Source organism: Penicillium hispanicum (assembly GCF_028827665.1).
Source record: "Penicillium hispanicum strain IBT 35686 chromosome Unknown utg000002l_segment0_segment0, whole genome shotgun sequence".
Lineage (NCBI taxonomy): Eukaryota > Fungi > Ascomycota > Eurotiomycetes > Eurotiales > Aspergillaceae > Penicillium > Penicillium hispanicum.
Window position 1 is genome coordinate 707,378 of NW_026623194.1, and position 17,919 is coordinate 725,296.

The following is a 17,919-nucleotide window of genomic DNA, read 5'->3' on the forward strand; positions in this document are numbered from 1 at the left end:
CCGTCGTATCTCGTCGCCTTCGTAACCTTGCTAGCCCTTTTGTCCAATTTTCCAAAATTGTTGATATACAGGTGTATATAGAATGCCCATTTTCAAGTCCTGTGGTGTTCTGAAAATGGGACTTCAAAAGCCCCATCCGTCCGATGAAACACCAATATGAGCATGCGCCGGATGACCAAAAGAAGAAACTATGCTTTGAAACTTCCACTGCATCAAGCATTTGCTTCTCCGGATGAAGCAATTTTTCATAAATCACAAAATCTGTGTGGCTTCGTTTCAACAGGAAGCCTAAAAATCCCCGATTAATATGTATAAAACGGGATTTAGGGATTAGTTGGGCCAATAGGGACCCCGAGACTACCGGTAGCCCACGCATTCTGCATGACGCGGGCGTTGAGGGCATTGATGGCGTAGCTACCATCTTCCGCAACACCAGGGTTATTGCCATCTGTTCCATTCTGAGAAGGGTCAGCATGCCTCGCAACGGCGCTCTGGCTTGGGACAGAATGATGACCCAGGTAGGCATCCCCGGTGACGTTGCCCTGATTGGGGAAAAAGCTCTGATTTAGGGAGCCGCAGGTCGTGCAAGTGAACTCGATTTTGAAATTGGTGAGCACCATGTGGGGAATAGTAGAATGGTCTCCCCGGGGCTGATAGTTGGGAGGCTTGGGGTGCTCAGTGCCTGCTACCGGCAGCGGAGCAGTTGTCGGGTATCCAACCGCTGATTGCGATACGGCCACCGGGCGTGAATCGTTACTAAGGCCAGATTGGTTCGGCGTTCCAATCGGCGGTGGCATTTGCGTTGGCCGCCCAGATTGAACAGCGGGCGGTGCTGGAACGGCAGAGGCATGATGACTGGGAGACTGGTCCCTGTTGGCAGCCTCATCATTCATCAAAGGGGGCTGGAGAGAGTCTGGGATCCAACGATGCTCCGACATGTCCCGGTAAGCCGGCCCTGCCTCTCCCTGCGATTCAGCTGGAGATTGAGTAGGCGACTGCTGGTCGCCTGCGCTCAAGTCCATACCTAGGGCCTGATCACTCTGATTCGAGTCGCCTTGCTTTTGAAGCTTGATCAGCGCACGCTGAGCCTGCCTCATGGCGATATCATATCCATGGTATCGCTTGACAGCATCCACGACGTCCTGGCCCTTGATCTTGGTCTTCGTATCAAAGAGCTTGGGGATCTCACTGAGCAAGAAGCGCACATGAGAAGCCTCTGAGCGTGCCGGCATTCTGGTCGGAACCTCCACGTCCCTTCGGCAAGTATGGTTGTCTTGGAGGCTGGTGATGTAGGTGGCATTCTTGTTGCAGCGGCATACAACGCGAAAGAAACAATTGGACCCGGACCGGCAGCCAATTACCACGCTCTTCTTATTGCTGCGAATCACGCGGAGATTCCAATATTGGCGGACTGATATGCTTCGGATGACATTCTTGAATTCCTCCAAGGAGGAAAATCGCTGGCCAACGTGCAGCCCCGAGTCCATGTCCGTCATGTTTCCGGGATTCAAGCCCTCAGCGAGAATAGATCGGCCGAATATCAGAGACGCCGGCCGTGGGGAGTCGAACGCCAAATTCCATCGGGTTGATCGCAAGGGTATGGGGTCACGAAGGTTGCGAGCGCGATGGCCAAGTGCGGAGAACGCGGTGTAGAATTAACCGGTCATCATCGATGTAGATCCTGCTGTCGAGCGAGCACTAGCAAGCTTGAAAGGTGTGGAGAAGGGCTGGTCGATGCACTGCTGGAGAACGGACGGGGTGCTGGGCGGACGAGTGAAGCTGGGGAAAGCAGCAGTTGTCTTGTCGGGCGGACCCGCAGACCGCTCGCCTTCCCTTTCCTTATTTCCCTCCACGCCCAACGCCGCGACACTAGGTTCGGTCTCTGCAGCTGTCCAAGTCTGTCGGAATCTGCGCTTAAACTTCCCCTTGTCTTCAATTCTATCGTCAGGCTCTATCATGGCTACTTATGGGCTCCTTGGGCAGCCAGAAGAAGGTCGAGTCTCATTTCGTCCAACCGTGCAAGCTCCGCATACTGACATTTCCGGGTCTATCGCAGACGCCTTGCACAAGTCGCGTCTCTTGAACGTTGAAGAAAAGCCCTTCAAGCGCATCTCGAAACGGCTCCTCAACCCTGAATCCCTCGTTGTGTCCAGCACCTCGTTTCCACTCACCCCTCCTCCCGAGGAGCCTGACACCGATGCGACCGCCGCCGAAGCCGAGAAGCAGAAAAGACTAGAGGAATGGCGCCACTTCCGCGAGGATGTGACTCTTGATTTTGCAGCCTTTGAGGGCAGCATTGCCCGTATTCAATTCTTGCTCACCAGCAACGAAGAAGAGCGCCAGCGCTACGCAACAGAGAAGCTCCGGATCTTGTCGACCATGCAGTCCGTCCGAGAGAACACATCTGAGTTGCGCACCCAACTTGAGGAGGCGCAAAGGTTGCTTGCATTGCGTAAAAGCTACGACGACCTCGCAGAGAAAATTACCAACAACCGGTTGCTGAAACCGCGCGAAGATCAACAGGCAAATCTCCAGAAGTTGCAGGTCGAGATTACCGAGTTGGAGAAGGAAAGTAAGGACTATGCGAAGACATGGGCGGAGCGGCGCGAGCAGTTTGGCCGTATTGTGGAGGAGGGGATGCAGCTCCGACGCTTGATTCGCGACGAGAAGGAGGAAGTTGAGCGGAGGGAAGGCATGCAGGAGGGCGAAGATGGAGATGAAGGCGATGTCATCTCCAAGGGCAAGGTCAGCGGCGCCAACAGTCCACATCCTGAGGCCGAGAGCTTCACCCCGTCCCATCACAGCCAGGATGAGAATGGCCGACTACAGGTCGACAAGACGTCCGGCACCGGCAGGTCGGCATCACCGTTACGGCATGTGACAATCGCAGAGGGCGGGCGAGCCTTGACTGACCAGGAAGACACCAACATGGTGGATGAAGGCGAGGTCACCGCGGAAGATGGGGAACAGTCGGACGAGCTCGAGGAAGGCGAGGAACTACCTGACAATCGCCTGGCCGAGAAAATGGATATCTCTTGAAGCTATTGGAAATGTACATCACCAGCATGGAGTTTGGTTTATGGTTACGAGGCGTTGGTCATTTGGAGGTTCTAAATCACATGCATTCTCCCTGGGTCTGGCAACATATGGTTTTCTTTGTTTCGATGATCTGGATTGAGAAATTTCCTTCTCACGAGATCTCACGCTCGGCCGTCTTTGCTTGGGCAATGGCTTCTTTAGCAGCAGTAATGTGTGCAACATTGCTTGATTCGCCCTTTCGGCCCTCCTCGACCTGTTTTCCGGGTTAATCATGCTCGATGCAATCCGAGCAAGGCAGGAGAGAGGATACTCACAACCAGGGATTCCAACTCAGCTGCAGTCTCCGCGAGCTTCTTCTTCAGAGCGGGCAAGACCTTCTTGGTCTCCTCGAGAGCAAGGCGCTACTTAGGTCAACAAATGATTCAGACTTTTTACAAGGGAAAACTGATACAGCGCAAATGAAGGGATTGGATTTAGAAACCAAAGAGGGTGAGAAATACATACCTCCTGCTTCATGAGAAACTCCTGGTTCTCATCATCACCGCCATGACCAGACTCGAGCTTCTTGATACGCTCTGCCTGTTGCTCCAGCTCACGGTGGTAGGAGGCTTCCTCCTTCACCAGACGGATGACTGAAGCGGTTGTGATCTCAAGCTGGGTGCGAGGTGCCATTCTGTTTTAACCTGTGGCAGTGTTAGATACGGGGTTCAATAGCTGCAGCTGTAAACAATTATGTCACTGAGCCGGTAACAGTGGAGTGCAGTGTGTTGGCTTGGAGTTCCAAATCGAAATTTGCCAAGTACAAGGTGCTGCTCCCTGATAAGAAAGGCCCCCTATGCAGGCTTCCGCATGGTCTGCAGCCGGAATATTCCATATCACGCAAGCTTTGCATGCATCAAGGGGCACAAAGACAATATCTCTCAGAGCTTTTAAGAAAAATGGCACGTACCTGGCTGTTTCTCCCGATGAAATGCAATCGCAGATCAACTGAGAAATGATGCGCCCCTCATGATGCTATCGGCCTGTTTGCTGTGTTTGCAGGAGTGGCATCACGTGTGGCTCTTGTATAAAGTGAGAGCCGCATTCAGCCGCATCGCAGACTCAAATCGAGGATTATCGTCTAGGATGTGATGAAAGAATGTGCAGTTTCGTGACTTCACTGATGTACATCTGTGTATATCAGATATCCATTTCCCTGTCTTATCTTGTCATATTTGAGTGATATCAGTTTGACCTGTGTTCCATACGCAGTCACTCAGTGAAGAGTATAGAAAGTATGCCCTTGATAAAATTCAATCGTTACTCCCAACGATCTATTGCCCCAGCGATAATACGTATATGTTGTAGAACACAACAGACGGCCTCTACATGGTGTGTCCGTGAGATATCCGAGTGCCTACCAGATCCAGCCAATAAGCGCCCGGGTGGAGCTCGACCATCCGCCTTCGAGCACGACGGTCTGAACCCATTGTCCCCCCTGGTAACGCATCAGCAAGAAACTCCTTCGACTCGAACTCTGGAGCCGATTCACTTCTTTCTTACCAAAATTTGGTCTCCTCCCTCAGCTGGTTTATATTCTTTCAATGTCACACTTCCTGCATTGCAAAACCCGGTCGAGTCCTCTGCCGTCATAACCCGATATGCCTGCCCCGTCGCTCTTACAGCTGGCCACGGCCACAGCGGTTAAGCACGCCAAATGTGAGTATATCAGATGAAAGACAGCTTTGATATGATTCAGAATTGTTACTGACTTCTTTCTTCACCTACAGTGCTGAGTGATGTCGGAAACCTACCATATGCCCTTGTCCGCCCCATCTTACTGAAGGTCGACAACCCAGAGAAGCTGGTATGCATACATCCATCCCAACAAAACCCTTCATACATAAAGGACAAACCCCTGATTTTTGAATTTTCATATGATAGCATGCCATGGAAGTGTTGTCGCCACAACTCGCTGAAGAAGACCAAGAACTATGGCTTGAATTCATCAAGCGCGATATCCCCCGGTGGGAAGTATATGATCTTCCCGAAAAGACAAATCGATGGTACGAGATATACTGCGACCTTCGTGAAGAAGTCCAGAGATCACTCGATGCCGACGCTGAACGGATGAAGATGGCCATAGATGGGATCAAGTCTGAACGAGAAAGGTTGACGCCGAAGATCATCTCGGGCCCGCGAAGCAAGCAACTGCCCGGGATGCGGCCGACGACCCGGCAACGATATGTCTCGTATGATCGGAGAATGGGCGGGATCACCCCGGCGTTCAATAAGCCGACGGGATCAGACTCGTCGAGCTGGACTTTCCACGCCCCTCCGATCCCCCGCTCAGAGCTGTCGACGTCGGGATCAAAGAAAAAGTCGACCATCTTCACGCCGCAGAAGAGGAATAATGCCCTAGCGGTGCCGACCAAACATCTGAATACACGGGCCACCCAGATTAAACAGGCGCCGCGGTCGCTCATCGAAGAACATCGGCGGCCGGCTGACCAGCCCATGCCACGCCGTAGTGACAATGACACCCGAGTACCTATTGCTCCTGGGCGATCCAGGCAACAGAGCTCGTCTGCTTCGCTTCCTCCGGTCGGCGATACTCTAGCTGAAAGAGAGGCTCGGCTACGGGCGATCGCATCAGGGAAGCCGGTGCCGTCACAAGGCCCGAGTGATATCCGCAAAGCTCCAACGCCTGCAGGGGGGGCTGCTTCTCCTATGAGAAAGCCCAATCTCAAACGTCCGGCCGAGTCTCCCCCTCCGCAGTCATCTTTGACCCCTCAATCTCACTCGTCGCCTCAATCATCCCATGCCGGTGCTACGCATTCTGCTCAGCCACATAGTGGTCCAGCTAACACTTCCCCGGCCCGCCCGGTCATCATCCGCAAAAGGCCCGATGATATCTTTATTCGCCCGAAGAAGAAACGGGTCGTCTGATGATAGCATGTCTTCGATCTCTGCCGTTTAGCGATTATTTTCTGTGATCGTCACTTGCATGTGGACATACAGCATCTTTGGGAGTTCTGATATTGCGCGGATATGGATCTAGGTTGGCTTGTTTGGGTTATTCTGGAATCTGGCGAATTGGTGGACGTTCAAGACAGCATCATTGTGTACATATGATATTTGGGGGATTTTTCAGTCCGGCGTTGTTGGTTTATCTCATTCTTTGGATCTCGATGAATACAATTGCCATTCCTCAAGCACCACTCGATGAGCATGACACCCAGTTTCGGCGCCATGTTACTTGACGCACGGGCACATCGTAGGTATTGCATCCATGTCGTTACGTTTAATCCATTGCACGGGACAACGGGAGATGAAGGCTGCGCCAGTGTATGGATGAGAATGATGGAGCTAGGCGCTGGTACAAGGCTGAGTAGATATAGACGCCCGCATGCCCCAACAGAGCTTGCTTCTGAGGCGCCTGAGATGCGTATTGCTTCGCTCTTCAAGTTCAACGAAATGATTGGTCGAGCATGTGTCCATACGAGTCATCTTCCTCAATCCTAGTCACATTGCTGGGAAAACCATGGTATCTAAAAGGCGTAACTGATTACAGCGCGTCGCGGCCGCCACGAAGGGCGAGCACAAGGTGGAGGGTAGCGCCACCCTCGAGTTTGTATTCTGAAGCTGTTTTGTCATCCGCCCTAAAAGATGAATGTGTGAGCTCTCCATTCTGCTCTGTGAATGTCGACGGGTGCACCGGTGTTGTCAACGTACATCTGCTTGCCGCCGAAGATAAGCCGCTGTTGGACAGGGGGAATGCCCTCCTTCTCCTCGACGCGCTCCTTTATCCGGGAGACCTGGTTCCATCATTTCGGTTTAGTTGAGGGTGTTTCAATGATATGCACAGAATGTCCAAGCTCGGGTGTAGCTATCTCCAACAGGCAGCGAGCGACTCCGTGTCTAGCAAGCGAAGGGAAGGGCGTCTCACTTTGTAGTCAGGCTCGATATCCAGCTCAATCTCCTTGCCGGTAAGGGTCCGGACTCTATCAAACGAGAAATGTCAGCAATGTGCTTTTGGGATGTTCTCGGTGTCGTGGTTACTCGATGATGCAATTGGCGAGGGACGAGTGGAGCTAGAACTCACTTGATCAGCATTCTGGCGGCACGGGCGGTCTTTTGTTGGGTTTAGAAACGAGTTTCGTAGACGAGAAACAAATTGCTGGCGGTGCAGGTGCCCGGGGGATTAGTGTAGGTAAAAGAGCGTCTGGAGTGAGCGAGGAAGAGAGTCGCGCTCTGGCGGGGTTTTGGTGGGGCCGTGGCCTTATTGCCTGATTGATAATGAGGTCGGCTGTGACCGAGAGCATCATCCAAACATTACGACCTACCGAAGTACTTCATCTAAATATTCATTGAGAGGTTGAACCGGAACCTTGAATATCGCGTCTGAATTAGGGTTTCGACAGAATTGTCCTGTGAGAAGATCTTCTACTCAACCCTAGCGATTGCAACCTCGAGAAACCATGAGGATCTCAGCTAACATCGGGTTTGACTTGCTAACTCCCTACTTTATCAATGGGAAACTGAGGAGGTGATACTTGACGTCGTTTCTGCAGCTGGAACTGCATATGTCTGTAGTATGCACATCGTAGGAGGTACTTAAGTACCTACCAACATGCGACCCATCACTAAATATATCTCGGCTATCGCTACCCCATAAATTCCCTTGCTCCAGCCGGTCTCCTCGCAATTCAGATTTGGCCCCGTTGCTTTAAAGGAAAATATCCGCATTCTCAATTCCATCAAACCCCGAAATACGCCTACCATGACAATTGAAGCTCCCCAGGAGCCCGCAGCGAACCAGTTCCAACAGTTCATTGAGGCGTGTGAGGGCGATCCGGTAAGCCCTTGGTTCAGTCAACGGGCAAGTTTAGACGAGTGACCAATGCATCCAGCATCAACTGCAAGACGCCTATGAGAAGCATCGGCTGAACCGAAATGGCCAGTTCAAGGAGCGAATCCTGGACCCTGATTTTCGGGAATGGCAGTTCGACGAGATTCTGGAGAATGTCCTCCAGGCCGAGCGAGGCGCCTCCCCATACGTTGACAAAAGAAATAACCTGTCTTTCTGGGCACGGCCTCCTCAGCATATTCGAGAACTGATCCGTGAGATTCAGCAGGAAATTTCCGCTGTCGCGGGCCCTTGTGAGCCTTCTATTCCAAAGACCGATGCAGACAATACTAACTCGGCGCGCAGGCCTGTGGCTTACCCCCGCGGACCACCTCCATATGACGACTCTGGAGATGGTGTCCTCGCGGACAGCGTCTGAGGTGGACGGAGTTGCCGCACTTCTCCAGGAGAAACTGCCGATACATGACATTGTGGATTATACCCTTACCCACCGTGCCCGGCTGGTGCGTCCAGTGGTCAGCTACGACGCGGCGGCCATGGCTTTGAGCTTTGTCCCGGCTGCAGGAGAGACGACAAGCCAACCAGGCGGGGCAGCGAACGACAACTACTCTTATCACCACCTCCGTCGCGACCTATGGGATATCGCAGCTCAATCTGGACATCGGCTCGCGTCAAGGTACAATGTGCCTTCCGCGCATGTGACTATCGCACGGTTTGCTGTGCCTCCTGGGCTAGAGAAAGGGAAGGAAGTCGAGTCTCTTATTAATAGGAAGTCTGCTGTGGTTGAGAAAATTGAGGATATCAACCAGGAGCTACGGTCTAGTGACTGGCAGCGGTTTGGAAACTCCTCGCGTGGGGAGTGGATAATTGGACAGGAAAGGGGACTGGAGCTGAACAAGGGCCAATCGTGGTTTGGCAAGGGCGAGGCAGTGTTGATCGGAAAGGGTTTCTGATAGAGCAGAATGAACTAGTTAGATGTTAAATCGACGAACGGATGAGAGGGTCACTTCCCTTCCCAATCGGGCAGGTGCGACCCAGCTAGTGATGACTCAGCAATACTGGACACACTCGTCCCAAACAGGCTAGCGTTATCCCGAATAGGGCCTAAGCGAACGAAATCCCACACACGCAACCCTCCACGATCTCCTCCGACAAGCGACAATCCAACGACCACCACCTCGCTATCCGGCAACACCGTCAAAATGGTAAGGCAATTTTTCACACTTCTTTTCTAGGTTGCTGTGCCCGTGTTCCCCCGGTTGCGAAGTTACGAAATTGCGAAGTCGCCGAGGCATTGTGCGGTCGTTGAAATGTTGAATTTGTGTGCCCGACTCGAGACCGTGAAGAACGACCGACCGACCATCGCCAACCACAGACAGTTCACCGAGCAGGTTCAAGTTGGATATTACTTGTTTACCGATGCGACATCTATCGCAAAGCCCCCCCATCCGATGACGATTTAAGGCAAGAAGACCGGGTATGAAGCTGCGAGCAGTTTTCAGCACAACCAAGGAATCGAAGCACTAGAAACCCACACATATGCGATAAAATCTGGCGGTCACTACGAGTCTTTCATCCGAAGCCCGCACAAAACCAATCCAAAATCAACATTTCGACATTGCCAAACCTCGGTGACATGCGCGACTCTATCTCGAAACCGGACTCGCGGGACACTAGCATCCTGGACACCTGATTATTTCCATACATGACGGAGGCTCATGAATTTTATGTGCACAGGTCAACATTCCCAAAACCCGCCGGACCTACTGCAAGGGCAAGGAGTGCCACAAGCACACCCAGCACAAGGTCACCCAGTACAAGGCTGGCAAGGTTAGACACCACATCGCTCCGGCATGATGCATCCGAGAGAAGGAAGTGCTGACGCAAGACTCGTCGCGGAATCTAGGCCTCCCTGTACGCCCAGGGTAAGCGTCGTTACGACCGGAAGCAGAGTGGTTACGGTGGTCAGACCAAGCCCGTTTTCCACAAGAAGGCCAAGACCACCAAGAAGGTTGTCCTGCGTCTCGAGTGCACTGCTTGCAAGACCAAGAAGCAGCTGGCCCTGAAGCGCTGCAAGCACTTCGAGTTGGGGTATGTTCTTCTCTTCGCACCACATGGGTTTTTGTTCCGCTGCGGCCCAGACTGACCTTCTCTTTCTCCACAGTGGTGACAAGAAGACCAAGGGTGCTGCTCTGGTTTTCTAAGCGATCGATTTCCTTGTTCGGCTTCTGGGTTTCCTGCATTGCACAAGACGCTTCGCTGTCACTGCGGAGGACATATGACATGGGCAATGGAAAAATGAAATAGGAATTCATACCTTCAAAAACAACTCTATGACTATCGGATTACGAGGTTTGGTGCTTTGGACAGTAGAAAAAATGCCTGCTGAGTCGGTAGGCTGGACGATCGTAAAGAAATGGAGAGCGGTCTCATCCTTCCATATTTGAGGCCCTGTTAGGCCCGAAGATCCATTTCCCGCTCTTCAAGAGTAACGAAAAGTCGGTCGAAGGCAGCCGGTGGTACTTTCTCCTCGACCCTCGTTCTCTGAATGGGTCTCTTCTCGCCCAGGTTGCTATCATCACTCTTGTTATCTGCATAACCAGCATGACTCGCAGCAGAGGCTAGGAGGGCGGGATGCTTCATGACTACGACAATATACCTACTGCTAGATTTGTAGGTTCGCATGATCTTGACTGGAAAGTCCTACAGGTTGCAATTACTGTTCGTTGGACATTGCATACGAGAATACCCAGGGCGTGGTTCGTTTCATTCTTCACTCACCTCGTTGACTGGTGTCATAGAAGCTTGGGAGGGCGGAGCATCTCTCTAGCACGGCGGCCATCATGACTATCACCCAGTCTCATTGAAGCGAACCCACTGTCTCAAGGACCAGGAGACTTCTCCCCAAGCCATACTCGGGGACACTAAAAAGAAGAGAACCTAGCGATCCAAACTGGAAACGCGTCTCGAGTCTACCCCCGCATTCTATCTACCCCCACGCCGAGTGCAGACATCTTCAATGGCTAAACGCCCAATGAGCCACCGAATCCGGGGATGCAATTCCACTGCGAGTTCTTATGCCGGATACGCCCTCCGGAGCTAATCAGCTGCCGAGCTCATTCGCGCCACCGGGGCATCTGGCCCCGGATTCCCTTGGCCTTCCCCCGCATCCCCAGAAAATCACTGCCAACTCGGCCATTCTCCGAGCGCGATGGTTGCGCCGCTTGGGCTAGGACGGTGTGACTCTCCCTCGGGTCTATCGGACGAATCCCGCTGGCGGCTGATAGATAATGCGGCTTTCTGCTTGTCGAGCTCGCCGCGTCTTTTTCGCCTTGTCCCAGTCCGTTGTCCATCAGTATCGGTATCTCTCTGCGCTAGTCATTCACCATGGCGATGTGGTATTCCCTGGGAATCGCGTTTTTCGCTGCCATCGGCACCTTCCTGTTTGTACGTTGCATTGAACATGTACCTGGCGACTGGCCAAGGTTAGTTGCTGAGCAGGCCACTGACTCGTTGCACTAGGGGTTTGATACCGGCATTGCGACGACGAGTACGTATGCACCGCTCCAAACCTGACAATGCAGAGCGCGAACTGACTACGGTTGCCTAGCTATCGCCCACCAAAGCTGGATTGATTACATGAACAAGCCGTCGAATGGGCTGACGGGAGCGGTACGTCGAAGGGCGTGACAGCGTCTCTTCGTTACGACAGAAAGGCTGATCATGCGATAGGTCGTCGCAGTCTACATCGCCGGCGAGGCAGTCGGCGCGCTGACACAAACCTTCATCGGGGACAAGCTCGGGCGTATTCGCTTCATGCAGTTGATGTGTGTCATCGTGACCATCGGCACTGTCATCCAGACTGCCTCGGTCAATATTGGGATGTTCCTTGCTGGGCGTGTACTCGCCGGATATGCCGTTGGGTAAGCAAGTAATGACACCACTGGATAGAGTCAAAGAGAGAAAAAAAAATGGCATGAAGACGGAGAAGCAAGACGGCGAGACTAACCTCCACCCTTAGAGGAATGGTCGCCACAGTCCCCATCTACCTCAGCGAAATCTCTGACCCCCGTTTCCGCGGCCTCATCGGCGGCATCTCCGGCTGCGGCATCGCCTTCGGCACCATGGTCTCCAACTGGGTCGGCTACGCATGCAGCTACGCCCCCTACGGCCCCGTGCAGTGGCGGCTCCCGCTGGGGATCCAGATCCCCTGGGGCGTGATCATGTTTATCGGTCTGGCGACCTTCATGCCTAACTCGCCGCGACAGTTGATCCGCAGCGGGAAGGTCGAGCACGCGCGCAGCGAGTTTGCGCGTATCCATCGCGGGATGCACTCGCACGAGGTGCAGGAGGAGTTTGCGCTCATGCGGGCCCAGATCGAGTATGAGATGGAGCGGGAGATTACCTCATACCGCGAGATCTTCAGGTTGTTCCGGCATCGGGTGCTCGTGTAAGTCTGAGATTTGGGGAAGGGTGCTGAGGGGTGGAAGCTGACAGTTTGCCTGTAGATCGATTGCGGTGCAGACAATGACGAGTTTGACGGGTGTCAATGTGATTCAGGTATGTGCGCGAGCAATTCTGATAATTGGTACTTGACCAAGGTATTAATTTCATTGTGCAGTATTATCAAAGTGAGCTTTCCTTCTGAACGAGGGCCAGGGCCGTGGTTTCATATAGATGCTAACTGTCGTGTCCCTAGCTACTCTGTACAAGTCACTGGGCATAGGCTCACATAAGATTCTGGCCCTTGCCGCTGTCTACGGTACCGTGGCTTTTATATCGAATGCCCTGACAACCAAATACATGACGGACCAGTGGGGTCGCCGAAAGTGAGTGCGCTATTTGGCTATCACGTATAGAATCGACACCCCTTTCGTCGCTAACGTCAATCTAGAATGTTGATCGCGGGCTTGGCTGCGATCGTCCTCATCGAGATCTATGCCGCGGTGATGCAGCGAGAGTTTCAGAACACCGACAACCGGATTGGCAAGGGCTTCGCGATTCTGGGCATCTATCTCTTTGTCGTCGCGTACTGTGAGTGCTACGCCGTACACTTTATCCCACAAAACCACCGGTCACTGACACGGGGCTCTTCCAGATGGCATGCTGAACAGTACCACCTGGCTTTACGGTGCCGAGGTTCTGCCCATCGCCCTGCGCAGCAAAGTGATGGGTCTCGCGGCTGCGTCGCACTTTATCGTCAATGTCGCTAGTAGGTCAACAGGACGCGTTGAGATGGGATGCATCGCTAACGAATACGGTGTATAGTCACCGAGGCTGGCCCTAGCGCTTTTGCTAATATCCAGGAGAACTATTACTACGTCTTCGTGGCTTGTACGGTCTTCTTCCTGTGCGTCGCGTACTTGTACTTCCCGTATGTGCCCCTGCCTGGTCGATCGTGAACATTGTAGTCAGAAGCGACGCGCTAACTATACCTAGTGAGACCAAACAAAAGACTCTGGAGGAGGTGGCCGCCTCCTTTGGTGACAAGGTGGTGCTCGCTGATGACGACACTAAGCGCGGGTCTGTCGCTGGGGAGGCGGATCATGTTGAGACGGTGGGTGCGTAGCCCCTGGACTCGATGGGAGGTAGAGTGCGATATTGCGATGATCTGTGTTTATGGCCAAATGCGAATTTTGCAGTTGTTCAAGTGTGTAGGAAAATACCATCCTGCCATCCTGCCGTCTAGAAGTGGGGCCATTCTCGGTCCTGATCCGCGAGATAACACGTTCGAGTAATTTGACCGTGATACCTATGGATAATGCACTAGCGAGAACAGATCACCTAGTGGACTTTGATCCCAGCGGTGTCAGAATAGAGTCCGCTCCACGACCGACGACTGGGGATGGGGCCGCCCCCCGGCTACGACCCGAGGTTGTGGATGCTAAATAATAATTCAGGGCGATGCCGACGCGGTGTCGCGACTGGGCCTTGATTTTAGACTTGGATGTAGAGATCACATTTGCCTTGAGGAACGGGAAGAGGTAGATGTGCAACTAGGTATAGGTCGAGGCATTGCCCCGGGAGTTCGGCGGGAGTTCGGGATGGGATTTGCCACCGGTCGTGCGCCATCGGCAATCTCGTCGGTAGCGTGTTTGGTCGCTGTTTGATATGTTGAAGTCACGCTTGTTCAACAGTGGTGATTTGTAATTGTCAACCACTTGCACAATATTAATGGTCTTAACTATGAGACGAAACAGCGGCTCCGCCACGGTTCCGCCCAGCAACCACGGATCCGCAAAAGCCAGTGCGCCCGATAACTAAAAGTAAATACTAAAAGTAAATAACTAAATAACTAGTTAACTGGTTGACTAGTTGACTACGTAAGGAAAGACTTCGTGGCGTGGGCTGACGTCTCTGGGAACGCGAGCCTAGGCGTCAGAATTTTCACCGCGACCAGTCGTGACCCAGTTCATGCATTGCTTCCGAGTACAATCGTACTTTTGTGACTCTAGGACACAATATTATCAAATAACTTTTCATATTGGTAACCTAAGAGAGTCGCCCCCGGTGTGGCGCACCGTGTGGCTCGGTCCTCCGAGAAGGAATGGCGGTGCCTTGCAATTACCACCTCGCACTGCGACTTTGTACTTGTCAACTCAGTCATTCCTGCCGTACAAAATCAACTCTGCGATCGGCAGATCCGCTTGGGCCTCGGTGGCAACATAAGCTTGAATCATCCAGGCTCCCATCGAGTCCAGACAATGCAAAATCCACAACCGCCTAGCTCGGGGCAAAACAACCCAGTTTTTCTTAGGATCACCTAACGGGTGATCTGCAGCGTGTAACTCCAACTTGTCGTGGCTCCTCTCGACTGCCGAAATCTCCCTCGATCACTCCCAGCGCTCTCGTCAGAAACATTCGGTATGGCGAACGAGATGCGCCTGTCACTGTGCCCAATTCCGGATAGTCGCGAGTCGGATGCTACACCTTTCGCAGAAGACCTTGCTGTGCGGACCCGTCCGATCATATAGAGCCGATGGTTTTCTAGAAGCCGTCGGGCTCCACCATGCACCATCGGACGCCCCGTACTTAGTACTCGAGTTAGTACTCGGGCAGGTGTCTACTCACTTGGAAAGCTGTCACGGCCTGTCACCAAGGCCTCTCGGTGCAGACACTGCAGATGGTGCAGGGGCGAACCCGCCGCGGCGGTTCAGCTCGTCCCCAAGACTCGGCTCGTTGCCATCCACCAATGCACGATTACACCTTTCTCCCACGCTCGGCATCCATGATGCATCGACCGGCTTTTGTTCGGCGTCATCTGCCAAACGTTAAAGCATCTCGTTATCCCCGCCTGTCTGGAACCATGGTGGATCTGATATCCTGCTTGTTTTGGTTTTTTTTTGTTTTTCCATTTTGGTCTTCTCCGCGGTCCAGATTCCAAGGGCTTGTCCATCGCAACGGGAGTAGCCACCGGTCCACCAGATCCATTGCCACATCTCCAATTTTGTTCCTGAGCTGAGAGTGACGGGGCACCGATGTTCGTTGGCAGAATTCGCCATCCATTCGCATTTCTACCTGGTTCGGGAGTTTTTGGTAGACTCAACTACTCGAGTCGCCCGTGCCTCTCGACAACGCTCCATGGCTTCCGCATCGCGTTCCTCTGGGAAACGGCTCCCCATCAGTTGCCAGGCATGCCGCACGCGGAAGATCCGTTGCTCGCGTGATGGCCGTCCCTGTCAGACCTGTGTCCGGCGAGGACTGGGTGCCGAGGACTGTATCTACCTCGGCCAGCCCCGACTATCAACCGAGCAGTCCTCTCCCGCGGATCCAACCGTTCAGAAGGAACTGGTAGCCCGGATCCGGAATCTGGAAGGCATGCTCCAGAGGCAAGGTCATTCACAGACGGCAACTCCCGTCGGCGGTGCAGTATCGCCGCTGGGTGCTACCCCTGTCTCCGGCAGTTTCTCCGAGTCGGAAACGGGGACAGCGCTGGATCATCCCTGGGACTCGAGAAGTGCGATGTTGGGGAACGTCGGCAGCCTCCATACCTCTTCCTCAGGCCATGTGCGCTATATCCCACTCGCCTCGCAGTGGGAGTCAGTAGTGGCCAGAGGTCCCGCTGCCGAGTGCCTGCGGGGCTCTGATGTAGATATCACGGACGACGACGACCTGCAGATCCCGTTGGCTCGAAATGGAAGTATCTCACAGACCGAGCTTCTGGGCTTTCTTCCTCCGGGGCGGTACTGTGATACTCTCAAGGCGGTTTACTTTCGGGTATTTTCGCCAGTATGTGATTTTCCGCACCAGCTGAGGCAGGAGACGAGGGCTGATATCCACTCAGGTCTTTCATATCCTTCACGACTTGACGTTCGAGGCAGAATACCAGCATTTTTGCCATGATCCAGGCAGCGTCTCAATGTCCTGGCTTTCTTTGCTTTTCGCGATATTGGCTATCGCGGTCAGTGCTCTGGATGACGATGATCCCCTCCTGTCGGACTTGGGCCGAGAGAGGACGGTGAGTAGAAATGTCAAAGTTCTCTCAGCACGGTACCGGTCTGCTGCGCTGCGATGTCTTGCGGCTGATGGTGTTATGACCCGTCAATCGATTAATTCCCTTCAAGCATTGGTGCTGGTGAGCTATGCTCGACTTCACCGCGGCTTGCCCTTTTGGACATTGCTCGGCTTTACTCATCATGTGGCGATATCGATGGGCTGTCATATCGACCCAGAACGCTTTCTCCTTGGACCCATTGAGCGAGAAGAACGACGACGAGCCTGGGCTGCCTTGCTGGTGCTGTACACGATACAGAACACGTCATTTGGAAGCTTAGATCAACAGATGTTTACATATGATGTGAAGATGCCCGCCGACGTCGACGATGTCGACCTGCTCACTGGCCCGGCAGTCTCCACCACCGATCCCTCCTCTTCCCCTTCAGCAGGCCGGCCAACCCAAATGACCTATCTTCTTCTCAACTTCCGCCTCCACAAAATCTCCAACAGGGTTTGCGAAAGTATCTTTAGCAGTCCGCAAGGATCCCGATTCTCCGTCTCCCAACTCGAAGCCGAGATCATGGCGATTCGCGAGGGGTGTGACGTACGCTACCAACTCGATTCAAAACACGCAGACCCATTGCCGGTGTACCATCAGGCCAATATGAACATTCTCTACAGCCAAATCCACCAAACTCTCCTTCTCCTCTTCCGCCCCAGTCTGTGTCGCTATCTACAAGGCGAGATCACGCCTGAAACATGCATCTCCCGGGCGAAGTGCATGGCGTCAGCGAAAGCGTCTCTGTCCATCTTCCATGCGCTGGCCGAACCCGCACAGTTCAGCCCTTATAAGTGGTACACCAGCGGCCTCGGCAGCTTCCACGCATTCCATGCCGCGGTAGTCCTGGCCGTCGGTCTGATGCACCCCGAGAATCCCGCCGAGTTCGACGACACGAAAGAGATCCTCAAGCAAGCCCTGGAGCTGTTTGCATCGCTCTCCGTCCGTAGCGTCTTCTGCAGCAAGGCTGTTCCCGTCGTTCGGCAGCTCATGTATGTTTTTCCTACCAGGACTGTTCATTTCCTCCTCGCCTCGCTCTCGCTCTTTACATGAGATTACATGATAGCCAAGGCTAACGGATGCTTTCCCAGCGACTTCGCCTCCTCCTATTACTATCAATCCCACCAGTCCCGCCTCCAGCCGCAACTCGCGTCTCACACCCACATGCTTACCCCACTGGCGCCGACCATCTCAGCCGGGACCATTCCGGACAGTTTTCACCTCTCGCACTCCCAGTCTCACTCGCCCGTGCCCACCATCTCGTCGTCTGCCAGCGACCCGACCATGCAGTCGAGCTTTGGCGTGCACCTCCACCCGCAGCACTGGCTGGGGCCAACTTCGGTTCCGTGGGATGCCTTAGGCTCCTCGATCGGGCAGTTCGGGTTCGAGCCGGATGCGTCGTGAGCGAGGAGTATTTCTCAGTTTTGTATTTCTTTCTTTCTCCTCTTTTCCTTATATATTACTTCTACTCCTCTCTGATCTCTCCGCGATGCGGGGAACTCAAGTATTGGAGCTTGCGGGCATTGGGCGAACTGGC

General features: G+C 53.4%; 10 protein-coding genes across 10 annotated transcripts; 6 read left to right on the plus strand and 4 right to left on the minus strand.

Moving 5' to 3' along the window:
• Positions 1-323: 323 nt before the first annotated feature.
• Positions 324-1,496, minus strand: N7459_002028 (uncharacterized protein; the record flags this gene model as incomplete). The annotated part of the gene is made up of 1 exon (XM_056941213.1): positions 324-1,496. The coding sequence occupies one exon, from the start codon at positions 1,494-1,496 to the stop codon at positions 324-326; it is 1,173 nt and encodes a 390-aa protein (XP_056803068.1).
• Positions 1,497-1,956: 460 nt separating this feature from the next.
• N7459_002029 (uncharacterized protein) lies at positions 1,957-3,039 on the plus strand (the record flags this gene model as incomplete). The annotated part of the gene is made up of 1 exon (XM_056941214.1): positions 1,957-3,039. The coding sequence occupies one exon, from the start codon at positions 1,957-1,959 to the stop codon at positions 3,037-3,039; it is 1,083 nt and encodes a 360-aa protein (XP_056803069.1).
• Positions 3,040-3,190: 151 nt separating this feature from the next.
• On the minus strand, positions 3,191-3,711 carry N7459_002030 (putative tubulin-specific chaperone Rbl2; the record flags this gene model as incomplete). The annotated part of the gene is made up of 3 exons (XM_056941215.1): positions 3,191-3,292; positions 3,354-3,440; positions 3,544-3,711. 3 exons carry the CDS (start codon positions 3,709-3,711, stop codon positions 3,191-3,193), a joined length of 357 nt encoding a protein of 118 aa, XP_056803070.1.
• A 968-nt stretch (positions 3,712-4,679) lies between these two features.
• On the plus strand, positions 4,680-5,967 carry N7459_002031 (elongin A domain-containing protein; the record flags this gene model as incomplete). The annotated part of the gene is made up of 3 exons (XM_056941216.1): positions 4,680-4,737; positions 4,809-4,885; positions 4,963-5,967. 3 exons carry the CDS (start codon positions 4,680-4,682, stop codon positions 5,965-5,967), a joined length of 1,140 nt encoding a protein of 379 aa, XP_056803071.1.
• Positions 5,968-6,586: 619 nt separating this feature from the next.
• N7459_002032 (NEDD8 family protein RUB1) lies at positions 6,587-7,134 on the minus strand (the record flags this gene model as incomplete). The annotated part of the gene is made up of 4 exons (XM_056941217.1): positions 6,587-6,680; positions 6,754-6,836; positions 6,968-7,022; positions 7,124-7,134. 4 exons carry the CDS (start codon positions 7,132-7,134, stop codon positions 6,587-6,589), a joined length of 243 nt encoding a protein of 80 aa, XP_056803072.1.
• Positions 7,135-7,801: 667 nt separating this feature from the next.
• Positions 7,802-8,841, plus strand: N7459_002033 (uncharacterized protein; the record flags this gene model as incomplete). Its single annotated transcript, XM_056941218.1, has 3 exons — positions 7,802-7,876; positions 7,932-8,181; positions 8,234-8,841. The coding sequence occupies 3 exons, from the start codon at positions 7,802-7,804 to the stop codon at positions 8,839-8,841; spliced, it is 933 nt and encodes a 310-aa protein (XP_056803073.1).
• Positions 8,842-9,090: 249 nt separating this feature from the next.
• On the plus strand, positions 9,091-10,092 carry N7459_002034 (60S ribosomal protein eL42; the record flags this gene model as incomplete). The annotated part of the gene is made up of 4 exons (XM_056941219.1): positions 9,091-9,093; positions 9,626-9,718; positions 9,795-9,979; positions 10,053-10,092. The coding sequence occupies 4 exons, from the start codon at positions 9,091-9,093 to the stop codon at positions 10,090-10,092; spliced, it is 321 nt and encodes a 106-aa protein (XP_056803074.1).
• Positions 10,093-10,342: 250 nt separating this feature from the next.
• On the minus strand, positions 10,343-10,730 carry N7459_002035 (uncharacterized protein; the record flags this gene model as incomplete). Its single annotated transcript, XM_056941220.1, has 2 exons — positions 10,343-10,581; positions 10,670-10,730. 2 exons carry the CDS (start codon positions 10,728-10,730, stop codon positions 10,343-10,345), a joined length of 300 nt encoding a protein of 99 aa, XP_056803075.1.
• Positions 10,731-11,275: 545 nt separating this feature from the next.
• On the plus strand, positions 11,276-13,457 carry hxt8 (uncharacterized protein; the record flags this gene model as incomplete). The annotated part of the gene is made up of 12 exons (XM_056941221.1): positions 11,276-11,335; positions 11,411-11,438; positions 11,499-11,560; positions 11,621-11,811; positions 11,910-12,338; positions 12,397-12,448; positions 12,510-12,519; positions 12,588-12,717; positions 12,783-12,922; positions 12,987-13,100; positions 13,157-13,262; positions 13,328-13,457. The coding sequence occupies 12 exons, from the start codon at positions 11,276-11,278 to the stop codon at positions 13,455-13,457; spliced, it is 1,452 nt and encodes a 483-aa protein (XP_056803076.1).
• A 2,012-nt stretch (positions 13,458-15,469) lies between these two features.
• Positions 15,470-17,786, plus strand: N7459_002037 (Zn(II)2Cys6 transcription factor; the record flags this gene model as incomplete). Its single annotated transcript, XM_056941222.1, has 3 exons — positions 15,470-16,117; positions 16,173-17,374; positions 17,474-17,786. 3 exons carry the CDS (start codon positions 15,470-15,472, stop codon positions 17,784-17,786), a joined length of 2,163 nt encoding a protein of 720 aa, XP_056803077.1.
• Positions 17,787-17,919: the final 133 nt, after the last annotated feature.